The sequence below is a fragment of the Thunnus thynnus genome, chromosome 2 (genome assembly GCF_963924715.1).
Source record: "Thunnus thynnus chromosome 2, fThuThy2.1, whole genome shotgun sequence".
NCBI lineage: Eukaryota > Metazoa > Chordata > Actinopteri > Scombriformes > Scombridae > Thunnus > Thunnus thynnus.
This window is the reverse complement of record NC_089518.1, coordinates 1,688,626-1,716,270: the sequence shown is the minus strand read 5'-3', so window position 1 is coordinate 1,716,270 and position 27,645 is coordinate 1,688,626. Positions and strand designations below refer to the sequence as shown.

At 40.1% G+C, this 27,645-nt stretch overlaps 1 protein-coding gene across 1 annotated transcript; it reads right to left on the bottom strand.

The window, feature by feature from the left end:
- Nucleotides 1-27: 27 nt before the first annotated feature.
- On the bottom strand, nucleotides 28-27,585 carry LOC137189968 (Golgi phosphoprotein 3). Its single transcript, XM_067600061.1, has 4 exons — nucleotides 27,322-27,585; nucleotides 23,680-23,811; nucleotides 5,923-6,037; nucleotides 28-3,509 (listed from the first exon to the last, which is right to left on the bottom strand). Exons 1-4 carry the CDS (start codon nucleotides 27,529-27,531, stop codon nucleotides 3,085-3,087), a joined length of 882 nt encoding a protein of 293 aa, XP_067456162.1. The 5' UTR covers nucleotides 27,532-27,585; the 3' UTR covers nucleotides 28-3,084.
- Between the last annotated feature and the right edge of the window lie 60 nt (nucleotides 27,586-27,645).

The window sequence follows — 27,645 nt, the reverse complement described above, 5'->3', positions numbered from 1 at the left end:
AACTCAGAAAAACACTAAAAAGTTAAATCAGTTGTATGATTAGGCACTTCAAAGCTCTTGGTTTATTTTCTAGGGTCAAGAAAAGTACACAGACTAGAGGTCCCTTTATTTAGATAACATATATAATCTCTCATATTCACTCCACAATTTGAGGTGATTTTCTGATGCATAAACCTCTTGGTCACCTCTCATCTTCCCCCACAATCACTGACTAATCACTCCCTGCTTTTTTGCTACATACAAGATCAGAAAGAGGCTATCTGTAGTAAAGCAAAGTCTTTCACAACATCCATGAGGATGAGTAGCAAAAGTTTTGTTAAAACAGAGAACAGTTAAACAAATGTGAAAATAAAATTCATAAAATTGAGGCAATATGAAATTAAGAGCAAGATACGGTTGGCGATGAAAAGGCTTTGAATGTTTTAAGCACAATGTCCAACATTCTGAAAGCAGCTGAACCACAGATTTGAGATAGCAGATAGTACAATTGTAATAAAAATGTCTAATGTGCCAGACTATTAAGCTGCTGCACACGTATATACATCAACTTATGGAATGTGGGCCCATATTTTGATTCTTCTGGTCAGACTTTGGTGAGCGTGTTACATAATCCATCAGATTTTTACAAATGTTTGCTAAATACAATGGATTTATTCTGAGAGTAAGACTGTCTGCACATTAAAGCATCGATGACAGTTTAAGAAATGCAGTTGCTTGCCATCAAGACCATGCTCACATGAGAAGATCAATAACACTTTCAACTCCACGCATCCAATACAGTGATGAGTCTGGAATATGTTTAGCCTAGCTAAGCACAAAGACTGGAGGAGGGGGAAACTGCTAGCCTAGCTCCATTAACAAAATACACCGTCCAACAGCTCTGAAGCTGTCTGTTCTAAGTGGACTACCCAGCTGGTCAACAAGTTGACTCAGAGATTTGATTAGCTGACAATAGATTGGGGTTCCAACCTCCACTACAAGGGCAGGACTTTTAAGATCTTGTGTGGAGTCACTGCGCAATCAGTAAAAACTCCATATTTAAACATTTCTGGGGTTTTTTGTATGTTTAAATGGAGAAAATATATATGAATGTAATAATGTAAATGAGGCCATTTGGGATATTGTTGCACTTTATTTTTTCATGTTTGAGAGAGCTGTGGTAGCAGCTTGTCTGATCCAATTTTTTTTTTAAGCAACTAAACACACACATTCTGGACCTCTTGCTGTACTGGGGATAGAGATGGAATTCACATTCATCTTCAGATTAGTGTACATCACTAAATGTCTAGAGTGAATGACTTGAATGTGTTCAATCATTTGTAAACCAAGCCCAAGCTGTGTTAAACCCTGTGGATTACTTAATTTGTGTTTCTATTTAAAGTCACTAATAAGTGAAAACTATGTGTATTTGAATTCTGCTAATAAAAAGTAACTGGCATTGATTGGGTCCGCTTTCCTGAGTTTGTTTCTTCTACTAAAATATTTCAGTTTGATTCTCAACAGCCACTCGTGCAAAGAGCCATTTTACCCCAGTGTTCACGGTGTTAGCTGGCAGACTGCCAGTCCAATAAATTACACTTTTTATCAAGGAGATACAGGCAAAAATGGAAAATCATGGCACTGGATCCAGACTACGATACTTAAGCTTTCAACTGTTACCATTCAGACTAGATTCCAGAATGTACCCTAACTTACATTAGACCTGTACACATGACAGTGTATCTAGATGAGAAACAATCCTCCACCAAAACTAATATGTTGTTATAATTAAAAAAAAAAAGACTACTACACATTTTTGGCCACAAACCACTGAGACCTGTTTTCAATTAATTATGACAGAGAGGTTCATTAATATTTTGTATATTAAGTATTTAATTGTTTCCTCCATCACTCTTTGTATTTCTAAGTGTTTGCAGAATTTAGCAATTTGTGTAATTCCAGTACTATCTTTTTACACCACGCCCTTAACAAGTCTGTCTAATGATGTTCACCAGATTTTTGCTTTTCATTTTTTAAGTGTTTCCAAAATATTGAACAGGGCTGATGTCTACCTAACCAACAAGGAAACTAAAACAAATCAGCACTCCATCTTCCTCGGATTTACCTGGGAAGGAAGGCCTATATGTTGTCTCAGGAAGCTACCATGCATGTCCAGACTTAGACCCAGTCCTGTTGACAAAATGAATGATCTTCCACACATTAGGCCAGAAGGGATGGAATGTTTGGCAGCACAGTGGCTCAGTAGTCAGCACTGTCACCTCACGGCAAAAAAATCCTTATTCGAATCCGGCAGGCAGATGGGGTCTTTCTTTGTGGGATTTGGATTTTCTCCAAGTGCCCCGTCACGATGTGTCAGCCCCGTGATTTACTGGGATGTACCCCACCTCTTGCCTAGAGTGTGGGCTGGGATTCCCCTGCCCCCTGCACAGGATAGGCAGGTATATACATACGATGGATAGATGGGATGGAATAAGAGGCATCAACTGAGTTGAAATTCTAATTCTATTAGTTGACTCACACTTTTGGATATAACCGCATTAGATGTCTCCCTGTGCTTAATATGAAAGTCAAAGAAGGCTGTGACACCAAATACTTCATATCCATACACTTCAATCACATTTGGTAGAAGATTTGACTTTTCAGAATCATCAGCTAACCTTTCATTCCTTTCATGCCCTGTAAATGGTTTGTACATGTGTCAGGATGGTACCTAGAGCAACCTGCACCATACATACCTCGTAGGTGTGTCTGAAAGATATACCCAAAAGAAAGCAGACATGTATCGACATCTTGATTCTGGCTTCATCACCAACCACTTCATTCAAAGTTCCATGAGACTTAGTATTTTTTTTAGCAAAAGTGAACACATAAATGACAGGGGGAGGGGGGGGGGGGGGACATGAAGTACAGTTATCTGGAAGGAAAAGAAAATTAGGGAAGGGGAGGGGTGAGAAAAGAGTGCAGCCCATTCCAAAAGTCCAGGCACGGAATGCAAGTCAGTCAAGTTACCATGTTAAGGTCAGTGCCCCAGTGTACAATGCCACTTGAATGCCACAACTGCTTGCTGTCCTCTTTGTGGTAGCCTCATTTGGTGAAGGCAGCTACCACAGCCCACAACAACTCGTTGGTACTGGACTTCATGCACTCCCCCTCAGGCTCCAGTTCCAGCAACTGCCGCACTCTCTTCATGGCCAGGTCATATTGGTCGTCTAGCAGCGGGGCGAAGGCATTTTCCAGGACGTCAGAGGAATGGGCTAAGAAGATGAGTGCAAGCAACCGCTTGTCCATTCGATGAGGGTCATTCACCCACTTTTCCAGTACAGCCTCTTGGACCTTCTTGATGAGGCGCTGCTTGATGTTGTTGTTGGTCAGAGGATGTGTGGTCATATCAAAAAGCAGGAAGTTCTGCTTCTCAGTGGTGAGGACACCTTTTTCCACCAAGTTTTTTGCCAGCCGCTCACGGACGTTCCGCAGTTGATAATGAAGCTTCAGGGGGTTCCACGTCTCTCCTAAAGACAAGCCAATAAAAATAAGACAGTTAATGCTGTCACAAAAAGATGTGTACATCTACATGTATAACCACATGCTATGGCAAAGACCACAGAAAGAACAGAGTCAGTGCCAGTATCTCAGTAACTGCACACACTACAGTGGTAGATGTGGACTAACATCCACTGTAGATGGAGACATCATCTTTCAAACCAACTGAGTGGTATAACATACTCACTAAAGCTGCTAGGAAAAGATGAGAGTTATAGTCTCAGTGGATCATTGCTTCTTGAGAGTTGGGTGTTATGCTATTTTCCGTCACCTGTTCCACCTCTGTATGTCTGCCTTTTGACTTCCATTCAACCACTGTAAACTACAACAAAAAAACTCTGTAGTTGCTTTGTCATATGCAAAAACTGCATCTCAAAACAGAGCTGTTACTGTTTGATCTTTTATCAGTCAATACTACTTATCTTCACACAGGGTTGCCTCACACAAATGTAATGTGTTTTAAGACCTTTTTAAGACCTAAACATAGAAAATAGGGCTGTGCAATATGATGATATATATCATGTGACAAGAGAAAAATGTCTATCATTGCATATTATACTCTATCTTTTATATCGTTGTGGCACAAATCACACTCTTTACGGCAATATTTTTCATCATTTGGAGTCTGTCCAACTTTTGCACAGATTAAATTGATAAATTACTCTTCTTGGCTTTTTACTCACAAAGCTTTTATTGCACTTACAGTAACATAACAAGTTTAGTTGTTTTAAACTCTCCAACTCTCCACCGCTGTTTGTCTTTCCTGCCTCGCTGCGCACACGAGGAGGGCTCAGCCCCACCGGCACTGAGAGGGGGATTAAAATGTGCTATACTGGGATAGATATCGTTATCATATGAAATTACCTATATTGGGATATGAGATTTTGGTTATGTCGCCCAGCCCTAATAGAAAATGTATTACCCTTTCCACAGCAAAACAAATGCACGTTAGGGCTGAGCCATATGTTTGGCAGCAATGTCACAATAATACGGACATTTTTCTGGATATTTTTCTATCTCCATGTATCAATCATATGTAAAATCACATAAAGTAATCAAATTAATGGATAATGCAATTAACTGTATCCCACTGTTGCTTTACATTAGATAAAACTCTACTGTAAAAAAATAAACATTGATTTAAAATTTTAATTACAATTTGCTTGGAATTGTTCATTTGACAATATTCTGTATTACAATAATGCGGTATGATCATATAATGATAGGATTCCACTCAGCAAATAATAATATTGAATAATTTCCCCTGTCCTAATGCACATACAAACTGTCAAAACCACCCCAGTCTAGACTTAACACACCAATTTTAAGTAAAGAGAGTCCAAATGAGCCTGAGTCTGAGTCTAGACCAAGGACAAAACAAATAGTCCTATTCCAATACCAATCCCCCAAGCACCCATTTAAGCACTTTTTTTGTTGTTATTTCCAAGTTTAATATTGTATGATACCTTATGACACTACACTAGTTTAAAACATGCAGGATAAGCCGGTAGTGAATGTAGTAAATTGACATTAGATAACGTACAACAAAGTAAGTCTGGTAATCTTGCTCATTCTCTCACTCACAGTATAGTATATAATACCCATTAAGACACATACATGTCAGCTAGCTCAGCAGTTGTGGACATATAGTATATCTACTAACCTTCCATCCACTTTCGCTATCTTGTAGGAAACACCACCTGAGTGATTACCAAATTGAAAAGTCCACTCCTCTCCTTCACTCTGTCCACATACAGTGTGTCAGTGCTTGGCTCTGCACTAAAACATTACTGTCCAGATTGTAGGAACTGTCTATCAGAAATAATAAACGGTAATGTGTCTTCTCTGAGAACCCCTGGCTAACTGTCTTCAGCATCTTCTATATTGTTTTATAAGACTCTTTTAGGATTTGCGAGAACCCTGTCGTATCAGATTCAGGGGAAATACGAACAGTGCAAAAAGGATATTTAGCTCCCTGTTAAACTCTAGGACTCCTCAGTTCCTGGTATTTTTTGGTCAAAAAAAAAGACTACTACACATTTTTTGGTTTATTGTTGTTGGCACAAGTCTGACAGCATACTGACAGATTCCTAGTTTAAAACTGGGTGTGTCAACCTAATCAAAAATCAAAGTTATCCCAAAATATATTAACATCAGCCTCTGTTGCAGTTTGTGGACAAAACTTTCAATTTTAATTTCATACAAATGGCACTCACAGCCTGTGCAGTAATTGCAGACATACACTTTTAAACAACCTGCATTTTCAAACCACATGATGTATAGTTCAACATTAAGTTGGGTACCAACAGAGCGAAGCACAATGGGTCAGTTTTGTTTATATATCTCATCACAGATACACCACCAGTGCGGGGCTGAACTCACCACTGAGCAGTTCGATCCAGCTCTGCACAGTCTCTGGTGGTTGGGTGTCTTTGATGTGTTTTAGGGCTTCATCCAGGAGCACGTCACCTGTTGGAGCATCTGACTTACAAATCACCTGCAAAGAAAATACAGAATGATGACAGCCAATTACAAAGTGTAGTTATCAGAGGACAGCTGCTGAAATAGACGTGAAATGATGCTTTTATTTTAATGAATAGAGGCTGTGCTCACATGGTTGATTGACGTTCCCAGTCACATCAGACATTGAAACTGCTTACAACTTTTGTACACTGTCTGCTTTGTAGTCCACCCACTCACTCAACTAGGCCTGTAACTAAAATCAATTTTCATTATTGATTTACTTACTGATTAAGTTACTTTTTCTGATTAATTGTTTGGTCTATAAAAAACATCAGAAAATTGAGAAAAATACCCATCATTTTCCAAGAAGCCCAGGCTGAATCCTTTAAATGTTTTGTTTTGTCCGACCAACAGTCCAAAACCCCCACATAATCAGTTTATGGAAAACAGCGGAAAACATGGCAGCGTGCAGCAGTGCAGTGGCTTCTCAGCTACCGTCGGTTGTACTTAATAACACAGGATACACGGTGAAGTACTGTTTTTCTGAACTACTTCAACTCGTGAATCCCAGTGTGGTGATTAAATGAGAGCTCAAGGTAGCATTAGGCAGATAGAGGCTCCTGAGAACAGTGGGCTAGAGAAGGGAAACACACCGGCTGAGAGGAAGGAGGAAGCGGTGTGCCCAGAGGCAGAAAAGGGGCAAGCGAGTCAGCCTGCTAGCCAGGCTGGAAGCTACCAACAGACCCGCTTTGCCAACACTTTTCTGGCAAATATCTGCTCACTGGATAACAAAATAGACTTAATGAGACTCCAATTGAGCAGGTACAAGGAGATAAGGAAATGCTGCGCACTTCTGCTTACAGAGACACGGCTAAACAACAACATGCCTGACGCAGCTTACCAGATCAAGGGTCTACTCTTCTTCCGAGCCAACCGCAATGAGCTGTCAGGGGAAACCCGCGGAGGAGGACTTGGTGCCTACAAACGTAAATATGGTACGATTGTCATCCATGTCGGCGGCAACAACTCCCGATTACGCCAATCGGAGGTCACCAAAATTAATGTTGAGCCGGTGTGTACATTTGCAAAAACAATGTCGGACTCCGTAATTTTCTGTGGACGGCTGCCTAATCTGACCAGTGATGACATGTATAGCCGCATGTTACAATTCAACCGCTGGCTGTCGAGGTGGTGTCCAGCAAACGATGTGGGCTTCATAGATAATTGGCAGACTTTCTGGGGAAGACCTGGTCTGATTAGGAGAGACGGCATACATCCCACGTTGGATGGAGCTGCTCTGATATCTAGAAATATGGCTGGCCCGTACTCTGAATTCCTATCTGAATTCTCAGAGTTTTTAATCAAACTTAGTCCTTAGTACAGATTAAGTAATTATAGTAGGTGATTTTGATATTCATGTGGACGTCAATAATGATAGTCTCAGTACTGCATTTATCTCATTATTAGACTCAACTGGCTTCTCTCAGTGTGTAAATAATCCCACTCACTGTCTTAACCACACCCTAGACCTTGTTCTGACTTATGGGATTGAAGTTGCATTTAATAATTTTTCCACAAAATCCTATTTTATCAGATCATTTTTAATAACTTTTGAATTCCTATTACTGGATTTCACACGATTGGACAAAAATGTCCTCACTAGATGTCTATCTGATAGTGTTTTAGATAAATTTAAGGAAGCAATTCCATCAGTACCGGATTCAATGCCATGTCTCAATACTACAGAGGACTCCTATGTTAACTTTAGTCCCTCCTAAATTGATAATCTTGTTGATAGTGTTGCAGGCTCATTACGAATAACACTCGACTCCATCGCCCCCTTAAAAAGGAAGATAATAAAACAAAAGAGGTTAGCTCCGTGGTATAACTCCCAAACCCACAAATTAAAGCAAACATCGCGAAAATCAGAGAGGATTTGGCGTTCCATCAAAGTGGAAGAATCTCGCTTAGTCTGGCAAGATAGTCTTAAAACATGGGAAGACCCTCTGTAATGCCAGAGCCACCTATTACTCAGCATTAATAGAGGAGAATAAAAACAGCCCTAGGTTCCTTTTCAGCACTTTGGCCAGGCTGACAAAGAGTCATAACTCTATTGATCCATGTATTCCTATAGTTCTCAGTAGTAATGACTTTATGAGCTTCTTTAATGATAAATTTCTAACTATTAGAGGCAAAATTAACCACCTCCTTCCCACAACAGGCACCATTTTCTCCCCAAACACAGGCACCTTAGAAACAGCTGTAAATCTTGACATACATATGGACTGTTTTTCTCCAGTCAACTTTCCTGAACTAACTTCAATGATTTGTTCAGCCAAACCATCAACCTGTCTCTTAGACCCCATCCAAACTAGGTTGCTTAAGGAAGCCTTACCCTTAGTTAGCACTTCCTTACTAGATATGATCAATCTGTCTTTAGTAACAAGCTATGTACCACAGTCCTTTAAAGTAGCTGTAATTAAACCTCTTCTTAAGAAGCCTACTCTTGATTCAGGTGTTTTAGCCAATTATAGACCTATATCTAACCTTCCATTTCTCTCTAAGATCCTTGAGAAAGCAGTCTCTAATCAGTTACGTGACTTTCTACATAACAATAGTTTATTTGAGGATTTTCAGTCAGGATTTAGAGCACATCATAGCACAGAGACAGCACTGGTGAAGGTCACAAATGACCTCCTAACTGCATCGGACAAAGGATTTGTCTCCATACTTGTCCTGTTAGATCTTAGTGCCGCATTCGACACAATTGACCATCAAATCCCTTTGCAGAGACTGGAAGAATTAATTGACACAGCATTAAGCTGGTTTCAGTCCTATTTATCAGACCAATTTCAGTTTGTACATGTTAATGATGAATCCTCCATGAAGGCAAAAGTTAGACACGGAGCTCCACAAGGTTCTGTACTTGGACCAATTCTGTTCACCTTGTATATGCTTCCTTTAAGTAATATTATTAGGAAACACTCCATAAATTTTCATTGTTATGCAGATGATACCCACTTATATTTATCAATGAAGCCTGATGAAACCAATCAGTTAAACAAACTCCAAGCATGCCTTAAGGACATAAAGACCTGGATGACCTGCAATTTTCTACTACTAAACTCAGATAAAACTGAAATTATTGTGCTTAGCCCTAAACACCTTAGAAACACATTATCTAATGATATAGCTACTCTGGATGGCATTACCCTGGCCTCCAGCACCACCGTAAGGAATCTGGGAGTTATCTTTGATCAGGATATGATATATATAACTCCCACATAAATCAAATCTCAAGGACTGCCTTTTTTCACTTACGTAATATCGCAAAAATCAGGCACATCCTGTCCCAAAAAGATGCAGAAAAACTAGTCCACGCATTTGTTACTTCTAGGCTGGCTTATTGCAATTCCTTATTATCAGGCTACTCTAACAAGTCTCTAAAGACTCTCCAGCTGAACCAGAATGCAGCTGCACGTGTACTGATTAAAACTAGAAAAAGAGATCACATTTCTCCCATTTTAGCTTCACTACATTGGCTTCTCATTGGCTCATAGTACCGTATTATCCCACTAGAACACTGCGCTCCCAGAATGCAGGTTTACTGGTGGTTCCTACAGTCTTTAAAAGCAGAACGGGAGGCAGAGCCTTCAGCTATCAGGCTCCTCTCCTGTGGAACCATCTTCCAGATTCGGTCCGGGGTGCAGACACCCTCTCTATGTTTAAGAGTAGGCTTAAAACTTTCCTTTTTGATAAAGCTTATAGTTAGGGCCGACCAGGCTCACCTTGGATCAGCCCTTAGGTATGCTGCTATAGGCCTTGACTGCTGGGGGACTTCCCATGATGCACTGAGCTCCTCTCTCCTCCTCCTCCTCCTCTCCACCTGTATGCATTCATGTAACATCAATGCATGCCACTAACTTTCCTTCTTCCCCAGAGTTTTTTTTGTGCTTTCTCCTCTCGCAGGAAACCCTGGGTTCCGAGCCGAGCCTTCATGGTCCTTCACTGTCCTGTTGGCATCCTTCCCTGGCTGCTGCTGTTGTCGTTGTTGTGATTGTTGCTATTCTGCCCCCCTCCCTTTCTTTCTCTCTCTCAACCCAACTGGTCAAAGCGGATGGACGCCCAACTAGAGCCGGGTTCTGCTTGAGGTTTCTACCCGTTAAAGGGGAGTTTTTCCTGACCGCTGTCGCCAAGTGCTTGCTCATGGGGGAATTGTTGGGTCTCTGTAAATTAAAGAGTATGGTCTTGACCTGCTCTGTATGAAGAGTGCCCTGAGATGACTTTTGTTGTGATTTGGTGCTATATAAATAAAAATTGATTGACTGATTGATTGATTGATTGATACATCAATAAGCATTAGTGTACCCACTGTTCTCTGGTAAGCAGCCATTGTTCCAAAGCAGTGGAATATCTGATGCTGAGTGCTGGCCACACTATCTGCCGCGGGAGTTTATAGTTGTGTTCATTGTGACTGTGTATGTTCCCCCAAGTGCTAATGCTAACGTGGCTCTTGGGGAGCTATATGACCACATCTGTGAGCTCCAGAACAAGCATCTGAAGGCATTCTTCATGGTAGCAGGGGACTTTAACCACGCTCAGCTGACAGACACTCTGCTTCAGTTCTATGAGCATGTCTCCATAGCAACAAAGGGAAACAACACGCTAGACCGGGTGTACACTAACAGACGTGAGGCATACAGAGCAGTGCCCTGTCCCCATCTGGGCTTCTCTGACCACATTTCTATCATGCTGATTCCTGCTCATCGTCCTGTGCTCAGACACAATAAGTCCACACAGAAGAACATCACTGTGTGGTCCAATACAGCTGTTCCCATGCTTCAGAACTGCTTTGAGCAAATCAACTGGAAGATATTCAGAGAAGCTGCACCAACATGGCAGGGTTGAACTGGAGGACTATGTGTCAGCCGTCTACGGTTACATCAGTAAATGTATTGATGACATCACAGTCCCCAGGAAGATCACCATCCGCCCCAACCAGCAACCTCATCTGAAAAGTAAAGATTCAAAATTATTGCTTATGTCAGGATAGAATATAGGCCTATCCAGGATGAACTGACCTATGCAATATCACTGATATTTAAATATGGGTATTAGTTATCTGAATTATGGAGCTGATTCATCATGTGAGGTCAAAATTGGGGAAGAAAATGGTTCAAACGTCATAAGGGAGAAAATCCCCATTGAAACACATTCAAATGGGCTTAATGGGAGCAGGTGAGCTTAAAGGGAACATCGGTGAATTTATGGTTAAAAGACAACATATTTGATTCCATGCACCTAACATTAAAAAAACTTTACGAAATAAATCTATATATGGTGCTCTAACACGAAAAGTATAAATTTATCATGCAGAGAAGTAATTAGCTATACTCATTTACTTCCACCCCCGACAGTGTGATTTTTTTGTAGCTTCCCTTTAAGCCCACCAGGTAAAAATGTTAATTAAAAAAATAAAGATAAACATACACATTTAATACTATTTAATAGTATAATAATGTAAGCTATATGTAAACTATATGTAAATGTAAACTATACATGCTTATCATGCTTTATGTCATTGCAATGAACCATACTGTGCAGCTACTGTATTGATGCAGCATGTTGTCTAGTTGTTTTCCAGCATGCTAAAACTCATATTTTGATTTCAAAATATTTCTAATTCAAGTTAATATTCTAACATTTGTCTTATTCAAACCACTAATCACTTAAATTTTGATAACAAATGAGTATTTACCAAAAACAAGAATAAAAATAGGCAAAACATGGTATCTTCTGAGGGTACCAAAATCACCAAAGTTTTTAGGGATGCACGATATTGGATTTTTTGCCGATATGCCGATATTTCCAACTCATTGTGGCCTATTGCTGATACCGATACCGATATATGCACATATTTTTTTCCAGCTGGCTGAGGAGACTATTACACATGCAATCATAGATTGTACTAAGTATGATCAAGAAAGACAATATATGAAGGAAGAACTTAGGAAGACTGGAGTTCAGGAGGTCAGTATTAAAACTTTAATGAACCTGCCAAGTGGGTGGAACAGTAGAGTTTTCATTGAGTTCATTAGACAGACAGGATTAACATGTAGGATTTAATCTCTGGTCCACACTCCAGAGCAGAAGGTGGCAGTAATGCACCTAATGCGCTGGTTGCCAACCGCCATTATAAACCAAAAAGAAGAAGATTTTTTCCCCAAACAGAGCAACAGACTGGTACATCCTGTCAGCCGAAGTGTTTCCTGTCTGTGCAGCCGAACATAGCAGCTCCTCCGCGGACTCTTTACCCTTACGGTCCCGGTGCTTCCTCCGCAGGCTCCACATCACTCAAGCTGCCTGTCAGACCCACTGCTTCTTCCCACTTTAACCTGAATAACAAACCGGGGCTCGATTGCTCTAGTTGGATCTACACGGAGAGCCAGGGCTAACGTTAGCTGAGAGGCTAGTGGAGCGTTATTGGCAGCAGAATGGCTGGAGGGAAGCACAGCCAGCTAGCCTCTGCTAGAAGAAGCAGCTGGTGCAGCTGAGTGAAGTGGAGCATGCAGAGGAAGCACCGGGACCGTCAGGGTGAAACAGTCTGTGGAGGGAAGCACAGTTATGCGGCGGAGGAGAAGGCAACAAATTGGCCTCTCATAATCGGCAGAAAATGTTCATTTCGGCTGATGCCGATATTTCATTTTAGAGCTTATATCGGCCGATACTGATGACATGCCAATAATATCGTGCATTCCTAAAAGTTTTTTTGCATCTTCTTCTGGGATCAGCAGGCACATGTAACACATGTGCTTCGATAACGCAATACTGACAAATATGATTGACTTACAATAAAAAGTGTAATTTATGTAACAAGCAGCTTCATTGGAAGAAACCTCACACATCAAAAAAACAAACGTTTTCTTTTTTATTTGCCTCAGAAGTTGCAAGTGGGCTTATATGGTACATGGGCTTAAAGCTGTATTCAGACCAAATCAGGCAGTGCGGCGTTCAGCCGCTGGGTCGAGCGCAGGTGTGTGGGGTTGTGGGCATGTTTATTTGGGCTCTAGAACATAACAGCTGTGAAACAACCAGAAAATAACGTTTTCTTGATCTGACTCACTGGCTTTCTCACTAACAGGGCTCCCTCTCTTCATTCACTTTCAAGATCGCTCGACCATAGCTGCTCTCTCTTTCTCGCTGGTGCTTTCAGTTCTTTCTCTCGTCTTTTTTTTAAATGAGTTGGGAAGCCAACAGAAAATTTAAACTTAACTTTTAACGTTATCACACAGAGAGAAATGTCCTCCCCTTGTCCTAGTAACGTCTTTGTACTCCCTGGTGGCAGAGTTTACAACTCTGAGCAGTCTGATCTCCCGCTGTGATTGGCTACCACAGCCTTCAGCCGCAGTGACGTCAGGTTGCGTTTCTCCAAATGTTAACTCTGGCTCAACATTCCGGCCGCAGTCCAGTGTGGCACCGCAGCAGCCAAAACAGCCACAGCTGAAACACACTACCCCAATTCAAATGAATGGGAGGACTGGCATTTTTGCCACACCGCCTGATTTGGTCTGAATACGGCCTAATAGAGACGTTTAACCTAGTACTGTTCGTAGCTAATAAATTAATGATGTCGCTAAGTTGGGCCTGCTGCATTGTGATGGTTTTGTTAATGTTTTTTTGCTTTTATTTCAGACCTGGTCTTTGTGCGTGTTCAGGACAACAGGACAACATAGAGAAGTACATGCAGTTGAAGGTACCTGACAATATCAGTCACTTAGTAACTTACTATGAGGAACATCATTCATTAATTCATTGTATTAGCTTACAGTATTAGATCATTTTGTCAGAACACTGCTTAGCCTACATATCACTCAGATGTTTTATTTTTCCTAATACTGTCATAGTCATTCTCCATAATAGTGACTGTGTTGGTATGGTAGTTGATAGTGTTGTCATTTTTCTTGAATATCAGATATCTAAGATATGGGTATGAGATATATGTGAAGGCAGACAGTTTTATTATGTGTGTGGATTTTAATTAATAGTAGTTTGTTATGTTCAGGTACCATGTCTGCCATTATGAAGAGGTGGATTCATTGGGAGACCACGTTGGTTTTGATGCCACTTGCCATAGGCCAAGGAGTGGGTGACACTGTTGAAGGGGTTGTCAGGGGTGACATGGAGGGTGGATATTACCCGACCAAGGTTGGAGTAAGAGTTCTGCTGTCGAAATTTCCTAAAGCAACTTCTTAGTGGACCTTTTTCCTTTGGCCAATACTGCAGTAAATCTACTATATTTTGCTCAGGCAAGTTACAAATGTCAGCAAAGGGTGAATGTGAAAGCTGCAATCAGCAGCAGAGCATCTAAGAATCTGCTGTCAAGCTAAAATGCTTGTGACATTGAAGAGTACTGGTGGAGAAAAGAGCAAGTGAGTTTATTGATCCACTCATAATTTCATTGTTTTTAGACATAATGTTGATATACATATATATATACACACACATACATACACACACATACATATATATATATATATATATATATATATATATATATATATATATATATATACACACACACATACATATATATATATATATATATATATATATATATATATACACACACACACACACATATAGATAGATAGATAGATTAGATAGATGATAGATAGATATATATATATAGATATATAGATAGATATAGATATATAGATATATGTTATAGGATTGAAGACCCACATCTGATTTCCTGTTTGAGGTACGAATAGTCAATAGGCACAATTACCACCTGTATGTTGCGGACGCCATCCGCCACCGAGATGTTGGGGGAAAGAAACAGAAGTCCTGACAGGGCTATTTGAAATTGGCACCACCCCCACATCTGCTCTGGCGGTACTTAAACAAGATCTCCAAATGGAATATGGACGGAAATTTGTGTATGCATCTGCCAACATGGAGATTTGCCCCGACCTGCCCTATGTGCAAATGTGGGCATCACATTGGGAAAAAAAGTCAAGATAACTACTACCCACTGTATTTGTCACAATGCAATGAAATAGTATAACATATTCAGTGAATGGAATTACAATTTTCTGCAGTATGTAAGAAACACCCATACCAACTAAGTTAATGTGTTTCCTAGACTGTTCCACAAGGTGTTTCGGGAGGAGTATGGCATTCAAAGTGGTCCAACCATGTTTGCAGCACTACAAAATCAAGTGGAGAGCAACAACAAGAAGTGCAAGGACAGCTGTGCCCTAATGGACACATCTTCCCAGGGAGCTCCTCTTGTTGCTGTGTGTTCTCCCTTGATGAAGAAAGTGCAACAACTCAAGAACAGTGGGGAGCTGTGCTTCTTAGATTTCTCAGGGAATATGGACAGGGAGAACTGCAGAGTGTTTCTCTTCCTGATCCACAGCTGTGCTGGTGGCCTCCCGCTGGGCATTCTCCTCTGCCAGTCGGAGGATGAGCAGACCATTTCTGAAGGGCTGGAGCTATTAAAACCACTACATTTTTGATGTATGTGCATTTCCCATGTTTTGTGCATTTGGTTTTTTTTTTAATCAATTGCAGGTTTGAAAAATACCTGAAGCACATGGAATGGCTGTACAACCATAGGGTAGTTGTCCAGCACTCAGTTACAGAGGCAGTCTTCTCACCAGACAAAACAATACCAACAATTTTGCGGAAGCAACAATGTGTGTCCTCAAGGACAAAATACTGTAGAGGACGAAGGCCTTCAATCCTCCACAGCTCTTCACCCTCCTGACATCAAGGCTGGAGGCTCAAGACACCAGTATTTCCCCTATGTTGACTGCTTTGGCCTGGCAGGGAGCGATCTTAGCAGCCATACATTTCTCCGTTTTCTATTTCTCTGTTTATCTTTGTCCAGTTAGGCTCACCCATTGTTGCTAACTTCTGGGCTAACCCCCTTCACTTTTCCAGCAGATGGGGAAAGAACAAAACTTTTCTCAGTCTTGAGAAGCTGCAGCATTTGTTAAGTGACACACTGTAGCCTGTACTGTACATTTACAGACACTACTTCACTTACAGATTGACAATTTACTGCTAACCTTTTTCTCTGCTCGCATTCACCATCACTTTTCTGCCGCTCGCTCTTTCACTTAACCACTCACTCGCTTACACACTGCTCTATTACTTTAAAGGAGATACGCTACCAGGAGTTTCCCAGGCAACGACACAGACGTTGACTCACAAAACAGCGCTGCTCAGAGGCTCCTAAATGCTATTGATTTCCAAATAAATGGGCATTTGGCATTATTTTTCGTATTTAAACAAATATTTTTTGGTCTAGCGTGGGTTCTTGTTGGCCTGGCGGTCCACCAGGCCTGTAAAATTATAGGGGAAACAATGGAGACACGCATTGTTGATGGTGCCCTTGGACGCTGGGAATCATTCTAGAGATACAGATTCCTTCCCCAAGATTCGCATTTTCAGCAGGTAATGGATCATAACAGCTGTCATTAGTTGACATCCTACAGGTTTGTCACAGAGGAATCTATATCACAGAGGAATCTATATGCACACACACCAAATATACTGCCCCTTGTATTACTTATGTTTTCAATAGACTGAGGAGAAGAAGTTCATGGTGGAGGGGTTCAGGCAAACCTATGTTGTGGACATGGAGTTGGAGCTGTGTTCGTGCCCTGCAGGACAAACTGGGGCGTCATGCAAACACCAGGCAGCAGTGGCTAAAATCTACAGCTGTTTGTCCGACAAATCCAGAGAAGAGAGCAGAACTGTTAAAACTAACATCGAGAAGTAAAGCCAATATTTTCACAATAACTGTGATAGTAAGACTCCCAACATTTCCAGTTTAAATTACCCAATAAGGGAAAGACACTTAATTTCATTTCAAGTGGCCAATCAGGCCACTGAATTTGGTGGCCAGTGCAAGTAATGTTTATTGGGGCCACCAATGCTGTGTTTTTAGTGGCCACACTGTATAATTTAGGGGTCAAGGACCACCGGACCATGGTTAATGTTGATCCTTCTAATGTTTTACAGAAACAATCTCTTTGGGCTTCTTACAACCCCCAAGGCTTACTCAGCCGGCATATCAGTCATTTACGGGTAAGTAATAAACAACAGTAATTTCAATAATAGTAAAAAAAATGAGGAAATATATTTTCTGCCAAGATTCTGTTTTAACAGCACTACATTTTACACCAATGGCCCCTTGTCCTAATTTCCATACATTTTGTAAGAACTGAATAGTGGACAAAGTGCTGCAGTAAAATTACTAATACAAAATATAGTAGTACTTAAGTAAAGCAACAAAGTAGTTCTGTTCAATTACTGTTCACCCCTGAGACACACAGAATGGATATATTTCTTTATATCTATAGGAGCCACCACTGAACCAAGCACTATGCCTCAGGAGCAACAGCAACTGCAAGAACTTAATTATGGTTAATTATGAACATTTCAGCTGACCAGCAATATGTTACATGAGACATTTTGGAGACCTCACTGTTACTTAATATGTGTTCTACATATGTAGCACAAGCGTACAGTATTTTATTGTATTATTCTCATAAAGCCTTAAAGCTGTTACAGTAACCAACATGTCTGACTTATCAAGTCTCTAGCTAGACTTTTCTCTGCCTCGTACCATTACATCAGAAAATGGGCAGTTTGAGAAATGTTAATAATTGATTTAATACTAGCATCTACTACTCTTCACAGGTGTACTGACAGGACAACAGACCCAACCCTTCACAAGTGCTGCTGCTGATAAGCCACAAGAAGGTGAGCTGTGAGTGTGTAAGTTTATATTCACATGTGATTTGGTGCTTTTGAAAACAAAGATGTCTACTTACACGGTAAGATTGTTTCAAATAACTTCTCCTATCTAGAATAACAGTTCATATGAAGGGGGGAGGCTGTGGCTCAGGAGGTAGAGTGGGTATGAATGTGTGTGGGAATGGGTGAATGTGACACATAGTGTGAAAGCACTTTGAGTGGTTGGAAGACTAGAAAGATGCTATACGAACACATATTCTAGCATTCATAGCTTCAGTGGAGATCAATGGACAGTTCCTATAATGCCAACTTGAAATTTAAAGATAAACATATCATTCAAACTTATTTCCTTCTTAGATATCACACATTCAAGTGATGTCTCTCTTGTAGAGGACATGATGGAGGATTTGAAAAGATGGACAGAATCCCTTCGTCACTGCTGGGCTAGTGGGAATGGCTAAGCAGTACCACCTCCTGAAGACCAACCCCTCCAAACTGCTGTCAGCCATTCACATTTTCAGGAAGTCCAGCAGCCTGACCAGCAAAAGGGCTGCCACATTAAGGTGGACTTCCAGACTTCAAGGCCCGATGATTGGCTGCCAGCCTACTGCTGTGGCACACAGGCAGTCAGGTGCTGGCTCAAAGAGGCGTCTTTCAGCTGGGCGTCCTGTGAAATGTCACAGCTTTCACAGAGTTCATCAGTGGCTTTGAACACCACCCTTGCCAAAAAACACTAAGGAACTCTACCCCCTCTCATCCCTCTCCTCGGAGACACGACATTGGGTTTTGACGCCCCTCTACCCCCTCTTATCCCTCTCCTCAGAGGCAGGACATTGGGTTTTGACAGTCCTCTTGCCCCCTTACCCCTCTCTCAATGTCCTGCCTCTAAGGAGAGGGATTAGACGGGGCAGAGGGGAATTGAAAATCAACTTTCCTTCATATTAACAGCTTAAAAGTTTAAAAACTGAGCTTAGTTACCTTTTGACTTTTGACTTTTATATTTTTCTAGGAGGATGACGTGAATCAACTCATCCTGATTGCAATATAAGAGAGCTGGGTATGTTAGTCCATTCTCTCTCTGCCATGCTGCTGCTGCTGAGGCAGCCCTCTCTCATCTTTTCTCTATAACCACCCGTTTTAGGTTTGGTTTAGTTCTGCTGTCCTATGTTATCTTTATACCTTGTTTCACATCTTACAGCATATACACTCACATTCATCACTCATACTTACACCACTGACCACTGTTTCCCCTAGGTTGATTGCTTTGGCCTAGCAGCAGTGCCCAGGGGTCATATTCCTCCGTTTTCTATTTCTCTGTTTAGAGTCTGCAGGTTAGGCTAAGGCCATATTCAGACAAAATCCCATTCATTTGAATGGGGGTAGTGCGTTTAAGCTGTGGCCGTTTTGGCCGCTGCAGCACCACACCGGACTGCAGCTGGAAAGTTGAGCCAGAGTCAACTTTTGGAGAAATGCAACCCAACGTCACTGCGGCTGAAGGCTGCAGTGGCCAATCACAGCCAGAGATCAGACTGATCAGAGCTGTAAACTCTGCCATGGGGGAGTAAAAACACGTTACTAGGAGGGGAGGACATTTCTCTTTGTTTGATAACGTTAAAAGTAAAGTAGACTGTGCTGTCAACTTCCCAACTCATTTTAAAAAAGACGAGAGAGAGAGAGAGAGAGAGAGAGAGAGACAGAGAGACAGAGAGAGAGACAGAGAAAGAGATAGAGAGCACCAGCGAGAGAGAGACAGAGCAGCTGTGGTCAAGCAAGCTAGACAGTGAATGAAAAGAGGGAGCGTTGGTAGCAAGAAAGCTGGTGAATCAGATCAATAAAACTTTATTTTCTGATTGTTTCACAGCGGTTACGCTCTAGAGCATAAATAAACACGCCCACAACCCCACACACTTCCGCTCAACCCTGCGGCTGAACACCACACTGCCTGATTTAGTCTGAATACGGCCTAACCAATTGTTGCTACCTTTGGGGCTAACCCCCTCCACTTTTCCAGCAGTTGGGGAAACAGACATGACTTTTCTTGGTCTTGACAAGCTGCAACATTTATTAACTGACACACTGTAGTCTGTACTGTACATTTACTGCCAGATTGACACCTTACTGCTAACCTTTTCCTCTGCTCCGGCATACCATCACTTTTCTGCCACTCGCTCGCTCACTCAACCACGCCCTCACCAGCTACGCCACATTTTATGCACTGTCCTGTTCCTTAAAAAGGAGCTACACTACCAAGAGTTTCCTCGGCAACAACACAGAGGTTAACTCACGACTCAAAACAGAGTTGTACAGTGGCTCCCAAACGCTATTGATTTCCGAATGAATGGATGTTTGGCATTATTTTTGGCATTACAAAATATTTTTTTGGCCTGACAGGGGTTCTCAGCGGCCTGGGGGCCCGTCAGGCCTGTACTATTATGGGGGAAACACTGGACCATACTGACATCCATATCCCATATCTTATTAATCCTTAATTGGCACATTAATTTACTTTGGTTTAATAAAACATTACTTACTTACTACATCTCTCTGTCAATAAGATTTTTTTTTCGTGAGAAAAAGAGTGTTAGTGGAGCTTTGATTTGACATTATTTTATCACAGTACAAACTTCTGAGGACGAGGACGCTTAATAAAATAAAATAAAATGTAATACAGACTGATCTGTTCATTTTAATACATTTATATTTATTGAAATGTGGTGACATCTGTACATATAGAGCCCTAGAGGCAGCGCTGTTGTTCTGTCCAGTAAAAACAGGAGGCTTCACTTTACATTCAGACAAACTAATGTGGCACCTACAACTTTTAGATTTCATCTGTGAGACCAACATTTATATTCCAAAAGGAATTATATCATATATCAAAATGCTGCGGAGAGCCAGTGGTAAATCTCCAAAGAGCTGCACAGATCAGTTGATCAGATCACGTTCTCCCCGGAACGACAATGTGTTGACTGGCCGATCATCTTAGGAGTCGGGCTGCTAACAGCTGAGATGACCAGCTGGTCTCACTCAGCCAGCAGCTCTTCACATTCAAAATTCAAGATTAATTTATTATCATTTTACCACACAAGATTGTATAACGAAATGTAGTTTGTAGTCCTTTAATGCTACTCACAAAAACAGAAATTATATAAATGGATTAATAAATAATAAGTCATTAAAATAAAACTACTTTTTATGAGTGCAGAGGATGAATTGAGGAGTCTCACAGCCTGAGGAAAGAAACTGCTCTGTAGTCTGGTGGTACTACAGCGGATATTTCTGTATCTCTTGCCATATGGCAGCAGGGTAAACAAGCTGTGGTTGGGGTGGGTATTGTCTTTTAGTATCCTTTGGGCTCTATGCCGGCACCTCACCTAACCAATATCACTGATGCTCAGTAGATGGGCACCGATGATGTTCTGGCCGGTTTTAATCACCTGCTGCAGAGCCTTCCTGTCTTGGGCTGTGCACATCCCATGCCAAATTCTGATGTTTCTAGTCAGGAGGCTTTCTTTTGTTCCTCTGTAAAAGTTAACAAGAATTTGGGATGGGAATTTTGCCTTCTTAAGTTTCCTTAAGAAGTACTGTCGTTTATGAGCTTTTTTTTCATGTCTGAAAACGTCTGAGCAGATTTACAAACAGGCGTGATTTGGATAAACCGACCACATATTGCGAATGTACATGGTTACTTTCTAACCTGAAAAAATATTTAAACTTCATAAAGTGGCATATTAACAGTCCTACAGCGAAAATTACGACAGCTTGTAACCTGGCTCATCTGCGCCATAGCACAGTATGAAGAGATGCAATGCATTTTGGGACAGTTTGTTATATTGATGCTTTCATCATACAGAAGTGGGTGTGGTTTCATCTAAACTGGGTTGGAAAAATGATAGACGCCACTGGCTCTGGTTCTAAGCTGTGATCATCCTCTGGCTAGTCCCTGCATCTGTGCGCTACAGACCGGTGTTAGCGCAGCCACACACATGCTCTCTCTTGACCGCACACTGAGCTATTCCTGAAAGTAGCTACGCTACTTGTATAACACATTTTAGTGTAGAAAACATTAAAATACTTACTAAAACCCTGCAAGTTATCTCTGATAAGTTAGTCTATGTTCTTAACACAACACTGTCAAAATACAGCTGAGTTGTCAAGGTTAGCTGTACAGAGCTGTGTGCTATTTACAGTGGAGTACCTCATAAACAGTATTATTGAATTATTAAGAAAGCCCCCTCATCAGCTACCACCACAGACAGAATCCAATGCTATGGGAAACACTGCCCTGAGATATGGACATAGTTACAATTCAGGGAGAAATAGTACAAGCAGAAACAGCCACTGTGATATGTTTAATGAAAAGCTGCAGACAACCAACACACCTCCAACAGGTAAACAACTTATTTTACTTTGCCATGCTGTATAATATATATATATATATATATACACACATATATATGGGTCAATGACGTGACATGCAGAGTTTTGTGTCCGAGGGCACTACTTTGATTTTAAATAATTTTAAATGATTCATAATAAGCTTCATTTTATTCTATTAAACCTATTTATTATTATTATTATTGTTATTATTAGTGAACATATTTCTAGTTTATCATATAAATTATAGATATTTCATGTTTTTCCATCTCAAACCCTCAAAATGTCAGGTGGCGCAACCGTCCGAGGAAGTTAACACTATATGAAATGTATTAAATATGTAATTTAAAATATGAATTAATATAACATAAATATGGGGGCATAATTTTATATTGAAAACCTTTCAAATAAACAAAGTTTAATAGTTTAATTGTTCTTAAATTGTTTGGAATATTAAAAACAACTTTGTCTGGAAATCTGTATATCTGAAATGTCAGGGTGGCGCAACTGCATTCATACAACTTATTTTGAATTGAAGAGAGAGATGAGTAAACAGGATATTGCATCATCTAAAGGATCCCAACTGACCTTGACTGATGAGTGAAAGGTATCTAAATCTCTCTCATATATTGCTAAAAAATTGCTATTTTCTCTTCATAGTTAGACTTGTACTGTTTACATGTCAGGTGGTACAACCAATATAAAACTAAGAAAAAGTTGTTTTAGTCTAAAACTCTTTATTGTATTGTAAAAATGAATGAATGAGTTAGCTAGCAAAGTCAAAAGGTTAAATACATATCCAAGTAGATGCCTGAATAATTGGGAAATAATAGAAAATGTCAGGTGGCGCAACCAGTAATTCAGGGGGTGCAACCAGAAGGAATGTAGTTTCTTGATTAAATAAACATGTTAAACTGAGATATACAAATGTATATCATTAAATATATTAATTAAATGTATACTATACTTTATATAATTTATATAATATTTTATAATTTATATAATTTATACTTTTAATGCCCAGCTCAACCACAAAATAGTAATGTTTTAGGCAGAGTAGACACTCTCAGGTATACTTGCTAAAAAAAATTACTTTAAAAAAAAAGAAGGAAGTGTGTTTTTTTTTCAAGAAACTTTTGGTTGCACCACCTGACATTTTTTGGCTGGTGCAATTGCAAATATAGTCTAGAACTGAACTAAATCCCTGTAAATGTTGTGCAACCATTAAGACTTGTTTAAACCCACTCTTCCAACATCAAATAAATGTATTCTGTACATTTTTAAGGCATTATAAAAAAATTAAAAAAAAAAAAAATTTAAAAGGCTTATTTGTAATTGACCCATATATATACAAGAGAGAGAGAGAGAGAGAGAGAGAGAGAGAGAGAGAGAGAGAGAGAGAGAGAGAGAGAGAGAGATTAAGGAAAAGCATAAAAGGTCTTTAAGGTGGTGGAAAAGCACCAGCAAGGTGAAAAAGACAATAATAAAATAACTATTTATGTCATAAAGCAGAAGAACATATCCTACCTTTCTGGCCAGCAGACCTTTCCTCCTCATGCCACAGGCCTCCAACTGAAGGCGTCCTCGCAGGGCCAGTTCAATCAGCATGCACCCTCGCAATCCTGATGAAATGCAGTCGTTCCAAAATGAGGTATAGCCCTATATCATGGAAAAGAATCAGAATTCTGGTTTGTTAAAAAGTTAACATGCAGTTAACAACAGTTAAGTATACCCAAATCCAGAAGCTACGCCTCAGTACAAATGAAGCCAGAAACAAAAAGTTTAAATAAATTTTTTAGCGCTAATGCAGATTCAGCATTATACCATATATGCAGAAAGGAAAGCAACCTAGAATGCCTCTAGCATTGGCCTCACAAGTTCTGTGTTACTGAAGCAAAACAAACATCAGTTCACCACAGTACTGCACTCAGTCATTACTTTAGAAACATCCAGCAGCACTGTGACTGTGCCTTGTCATAGATATACTTAACATTGCCATGATGTGTAGCCTTGGGTCTTCTCTCCAGAGTACTAGATAAGTATTAGTAAGAATTATTAGTAAGAATGAAAATTGTAAGTAAAAATGTTATATATAATTTTTTTAGGGGTCGACTGATAATCAGATCCGACTTTCAGCATTTTTACAACTATTGGAATCCTTATTTTTTTATCTGATTGCTGATATGTGCTACTTTAGCTCTGATGCAGCAGCCTCTTTCTGTCTGTAGTCAGCACTCTGTGGTCACAAGCACTGTCCCACCTACAGCACCACAGCATCTGATTGGTTACACATCACGAGAAATAGCCTATCACCACTGAAGGCTGTGCATGCTGCTGTGCCAGAGACCTGCAGACTGAAGCAGCTCCGGTGAGCAAACAGAGCTGTGTTTCGAAGGTGAGGCAGCAGATATTGCTGAACTTGCAATTAACATCACAATCCTTTATGCTGAAGTTTCAAAAACACCACAGTCTTATGATCTATTTCTATGATGACAAGCATGCCTGGTTTCCCAGTTACACTGCTGAAAATGCCTGAATAATGCACTTTTTTTTTTGCAGTGATATAACGTACATTAAGTTAATGTTGAGTCTCATATAGCTAACTTGAATGTGATAGCGAAGGTTTACAAGTTCATTTGTTGAACCATAATTTAACCACCTGACTACAGAAAAAAAAAAATTGACTGGCTATAATGTTATTACTTGCACATCACTTAACAAGGCAGGTCATACTCTCAGTCTCAACCCATAACTACTAGTGATGTTAATGAAGCGTGTCCTGAAGCTGTCTCTGAATCTGTTTCTTGTGACTGTTAGAGAAGTGCTGGATTGTTTTTAGAGACTTTAGATTAAATGGGACAGTTGTCAGTTGAGTTGAATGGTCATTTCTATTGCTGTTGTACATATTCAGCTATAGTAATCATTAGTAATGAAGTAGCCAAGTTTTGAATGACGTTCCCCGCTATCACATGTTGTTAATGTATAACTGTTTGGCTGTAATAAATGAAGCATAATTGTGCGTTCTAAATTTTGACACCAAGATTTTCATTTTTACTGCACATGTATCATCATCTCATTTTTTTGACACTGATCAAAAAATTACTTCCCCAATTTCTAGTCTGTAAACTTGACGCAGATTTGTCTTTTGAGAAGACAAGAATGTTTATTTCTCATATATCATGATTTTTTTATAGGTTTTGAGAGGAAATGGACCAGCCATCTGTTGGGACTTCCAGACACAGATGTCGGTATAACTATAACTCACATCTTGGTTACATACAGATGATCTCCATTCAAATAATAATGAAACTGGGGGCACCAGTGATGATATGGATCAGTTTTATATTTGACTCAATTTACAGCAAGTTGTAGATATTAGAGCCCGACCGATACATTGGCGGGACAATTCTTCATGCAAGGCCTCCTCAATAAACTTTACATTTATTTGTGAAACAGTCAGTAAAACCATTCTAGTGAGTGAATGAACAACAGCTCTATCATTTTCTCGTCAGTGTAACACTGACAGCTGCTATATAAAACACATGCTTACAGTTTCTGTTGCTAAATTTGTTAGCCATGAAGCTAGCTCATGTCATGGCTTGTGAGTAGTGTGGATGTTGGCTAATGGGTTGTTAATGGTTAGCGTTATACTTATTCTAGCCTAAATATATCCACAACTCACATTTTAGTGTGTGGTAGTACAGTTATAGTGGATGTATTGGAAACACATGTCTGATTTTCACTGCAGATATTATATCGGTAGTTTGTCTGAAAAGTTAAAGGCTGAGACACAGTGCCTTTTCAGAGTTATTAATCCCCTCAACTAATGTCTGATCATCACATAAAACATTCTAGCCTGAATCGGCTAGAATAGGTAATAATGGAGGGCAGAGAGATTATTAGGCAGAAAAACACAAGAACTAATGTGTGCACATTGAGAGACGCAAATGACAGTGAAAGCTAATGCAGTTATTTGTCTTGTTTCTGCAGCAGCATTCACTCTCAGTAACTGTATCAGTTTATTGTATCATTACACACACACAGTAAACGACTTTTTCAATCTGCTGACATAAATGGTAGTTGACAAATGCTTTTCTGTAGCTTTTGTTGTATAGACAGAAATAAAATCGTATGGGTAAAAGGATAAACTGGAAAAATTAATACATGAAAATAAACAGTCTTTGATGACAAGCTATTGTTAATCACAGTAACTTAATCAAATATTAATTTAGCCCAATACCTATTACATAAATAGTTGTCTATAAAAAGGAGAACATTTGCTTGCTTGCCAATTATAATAACCATCAGTAACAATAATTATTATTATTTCAATGAAGTTCACTGCTGCTATTAGTTACGTTTTTGATAATAAAAACAAGTGTATTTTTCAACTGCATAATGTCCTGCACAGTATATATCTCTTTCAGAACTCTTCATTAACTAAATGTAAGGGATCCATATAAAGATGTTTATGACATATCATTATCAGAATGTTTAATCCCATATCAAAATTGTAGATCTTTGTCTTCAGTTTGGTTTTTAAAGTTGGTTGTTGTTGTTGATCAGAGTGAACAAATCCTAATTCCCTCTTATGTTTTTCTTTGAGTTTAAAAAAAATGACTTGAAACAATACAAGGGGGTGCCAACAGCCTACTTATTGATGGGTACTGTATTGTACCTCTCTCTCAGTAGTATTCTGTTTAGTCAGTGTTAAGATCACAGTACAGAATGACCCTTGAACAGCAGATTAAAAGTTTCACTTTGTGGCAATACTCTGCGTTTCTTGAAATGTACATTTACACCAACAAAATTACCCCGACCACTGACAAAAAATGTTTTATTGTTTACCTTGCTAGCTGTTAAGCAACTGGTGCAATAATAGGCACACACGTCACAAGAAAGACTGTCAAAAAAACAACATTCAGTTCACAGACCGCCACAGTTAACTGCATGTATAAGATCGCTTCATAGCAACATAGCGTTAACCGGGATTGATCAAAAGACTAAACGTTCGTCAGCTCGGCTGGCATTATAACAACCAAGAACGCTAGCTAACGTAAAAGCTATGTCGATTAGCAAAATATAGCTAACGTTGGCTTCGGTAACTTCCCATCGTTTAACGTCAAGGTTTATCTTAATTTAACAGTCTCAAAGACCATCAGATTTTACCTCTCGGTCCTTGAGTCCTAACAACAGCACTTCTTCCATCAAAGTGAGACGCGTTTCTTTGGAGTCTCCGGTATCGTCGTCGTCCTGCTCGTCTCCACGTCGGGGCTCGTCGTCCTCCTCACCGGACGGACGGTCTTTGACGGCGGCGTTGCGCGAGGCTTCGGTCCTCCTCTGCACGAGGCCTGAACTCCGCTGAGTCAAAGAAGTCATGCCGGCTAGCTAGCTAAACAACGACGAAAACAACACGCCTCGGACTCCGCTGCCCGAGATGTTTGACTCAATTACTTGATGAGAACCATATAGCTGTAACGAGTGTTTTGCGTA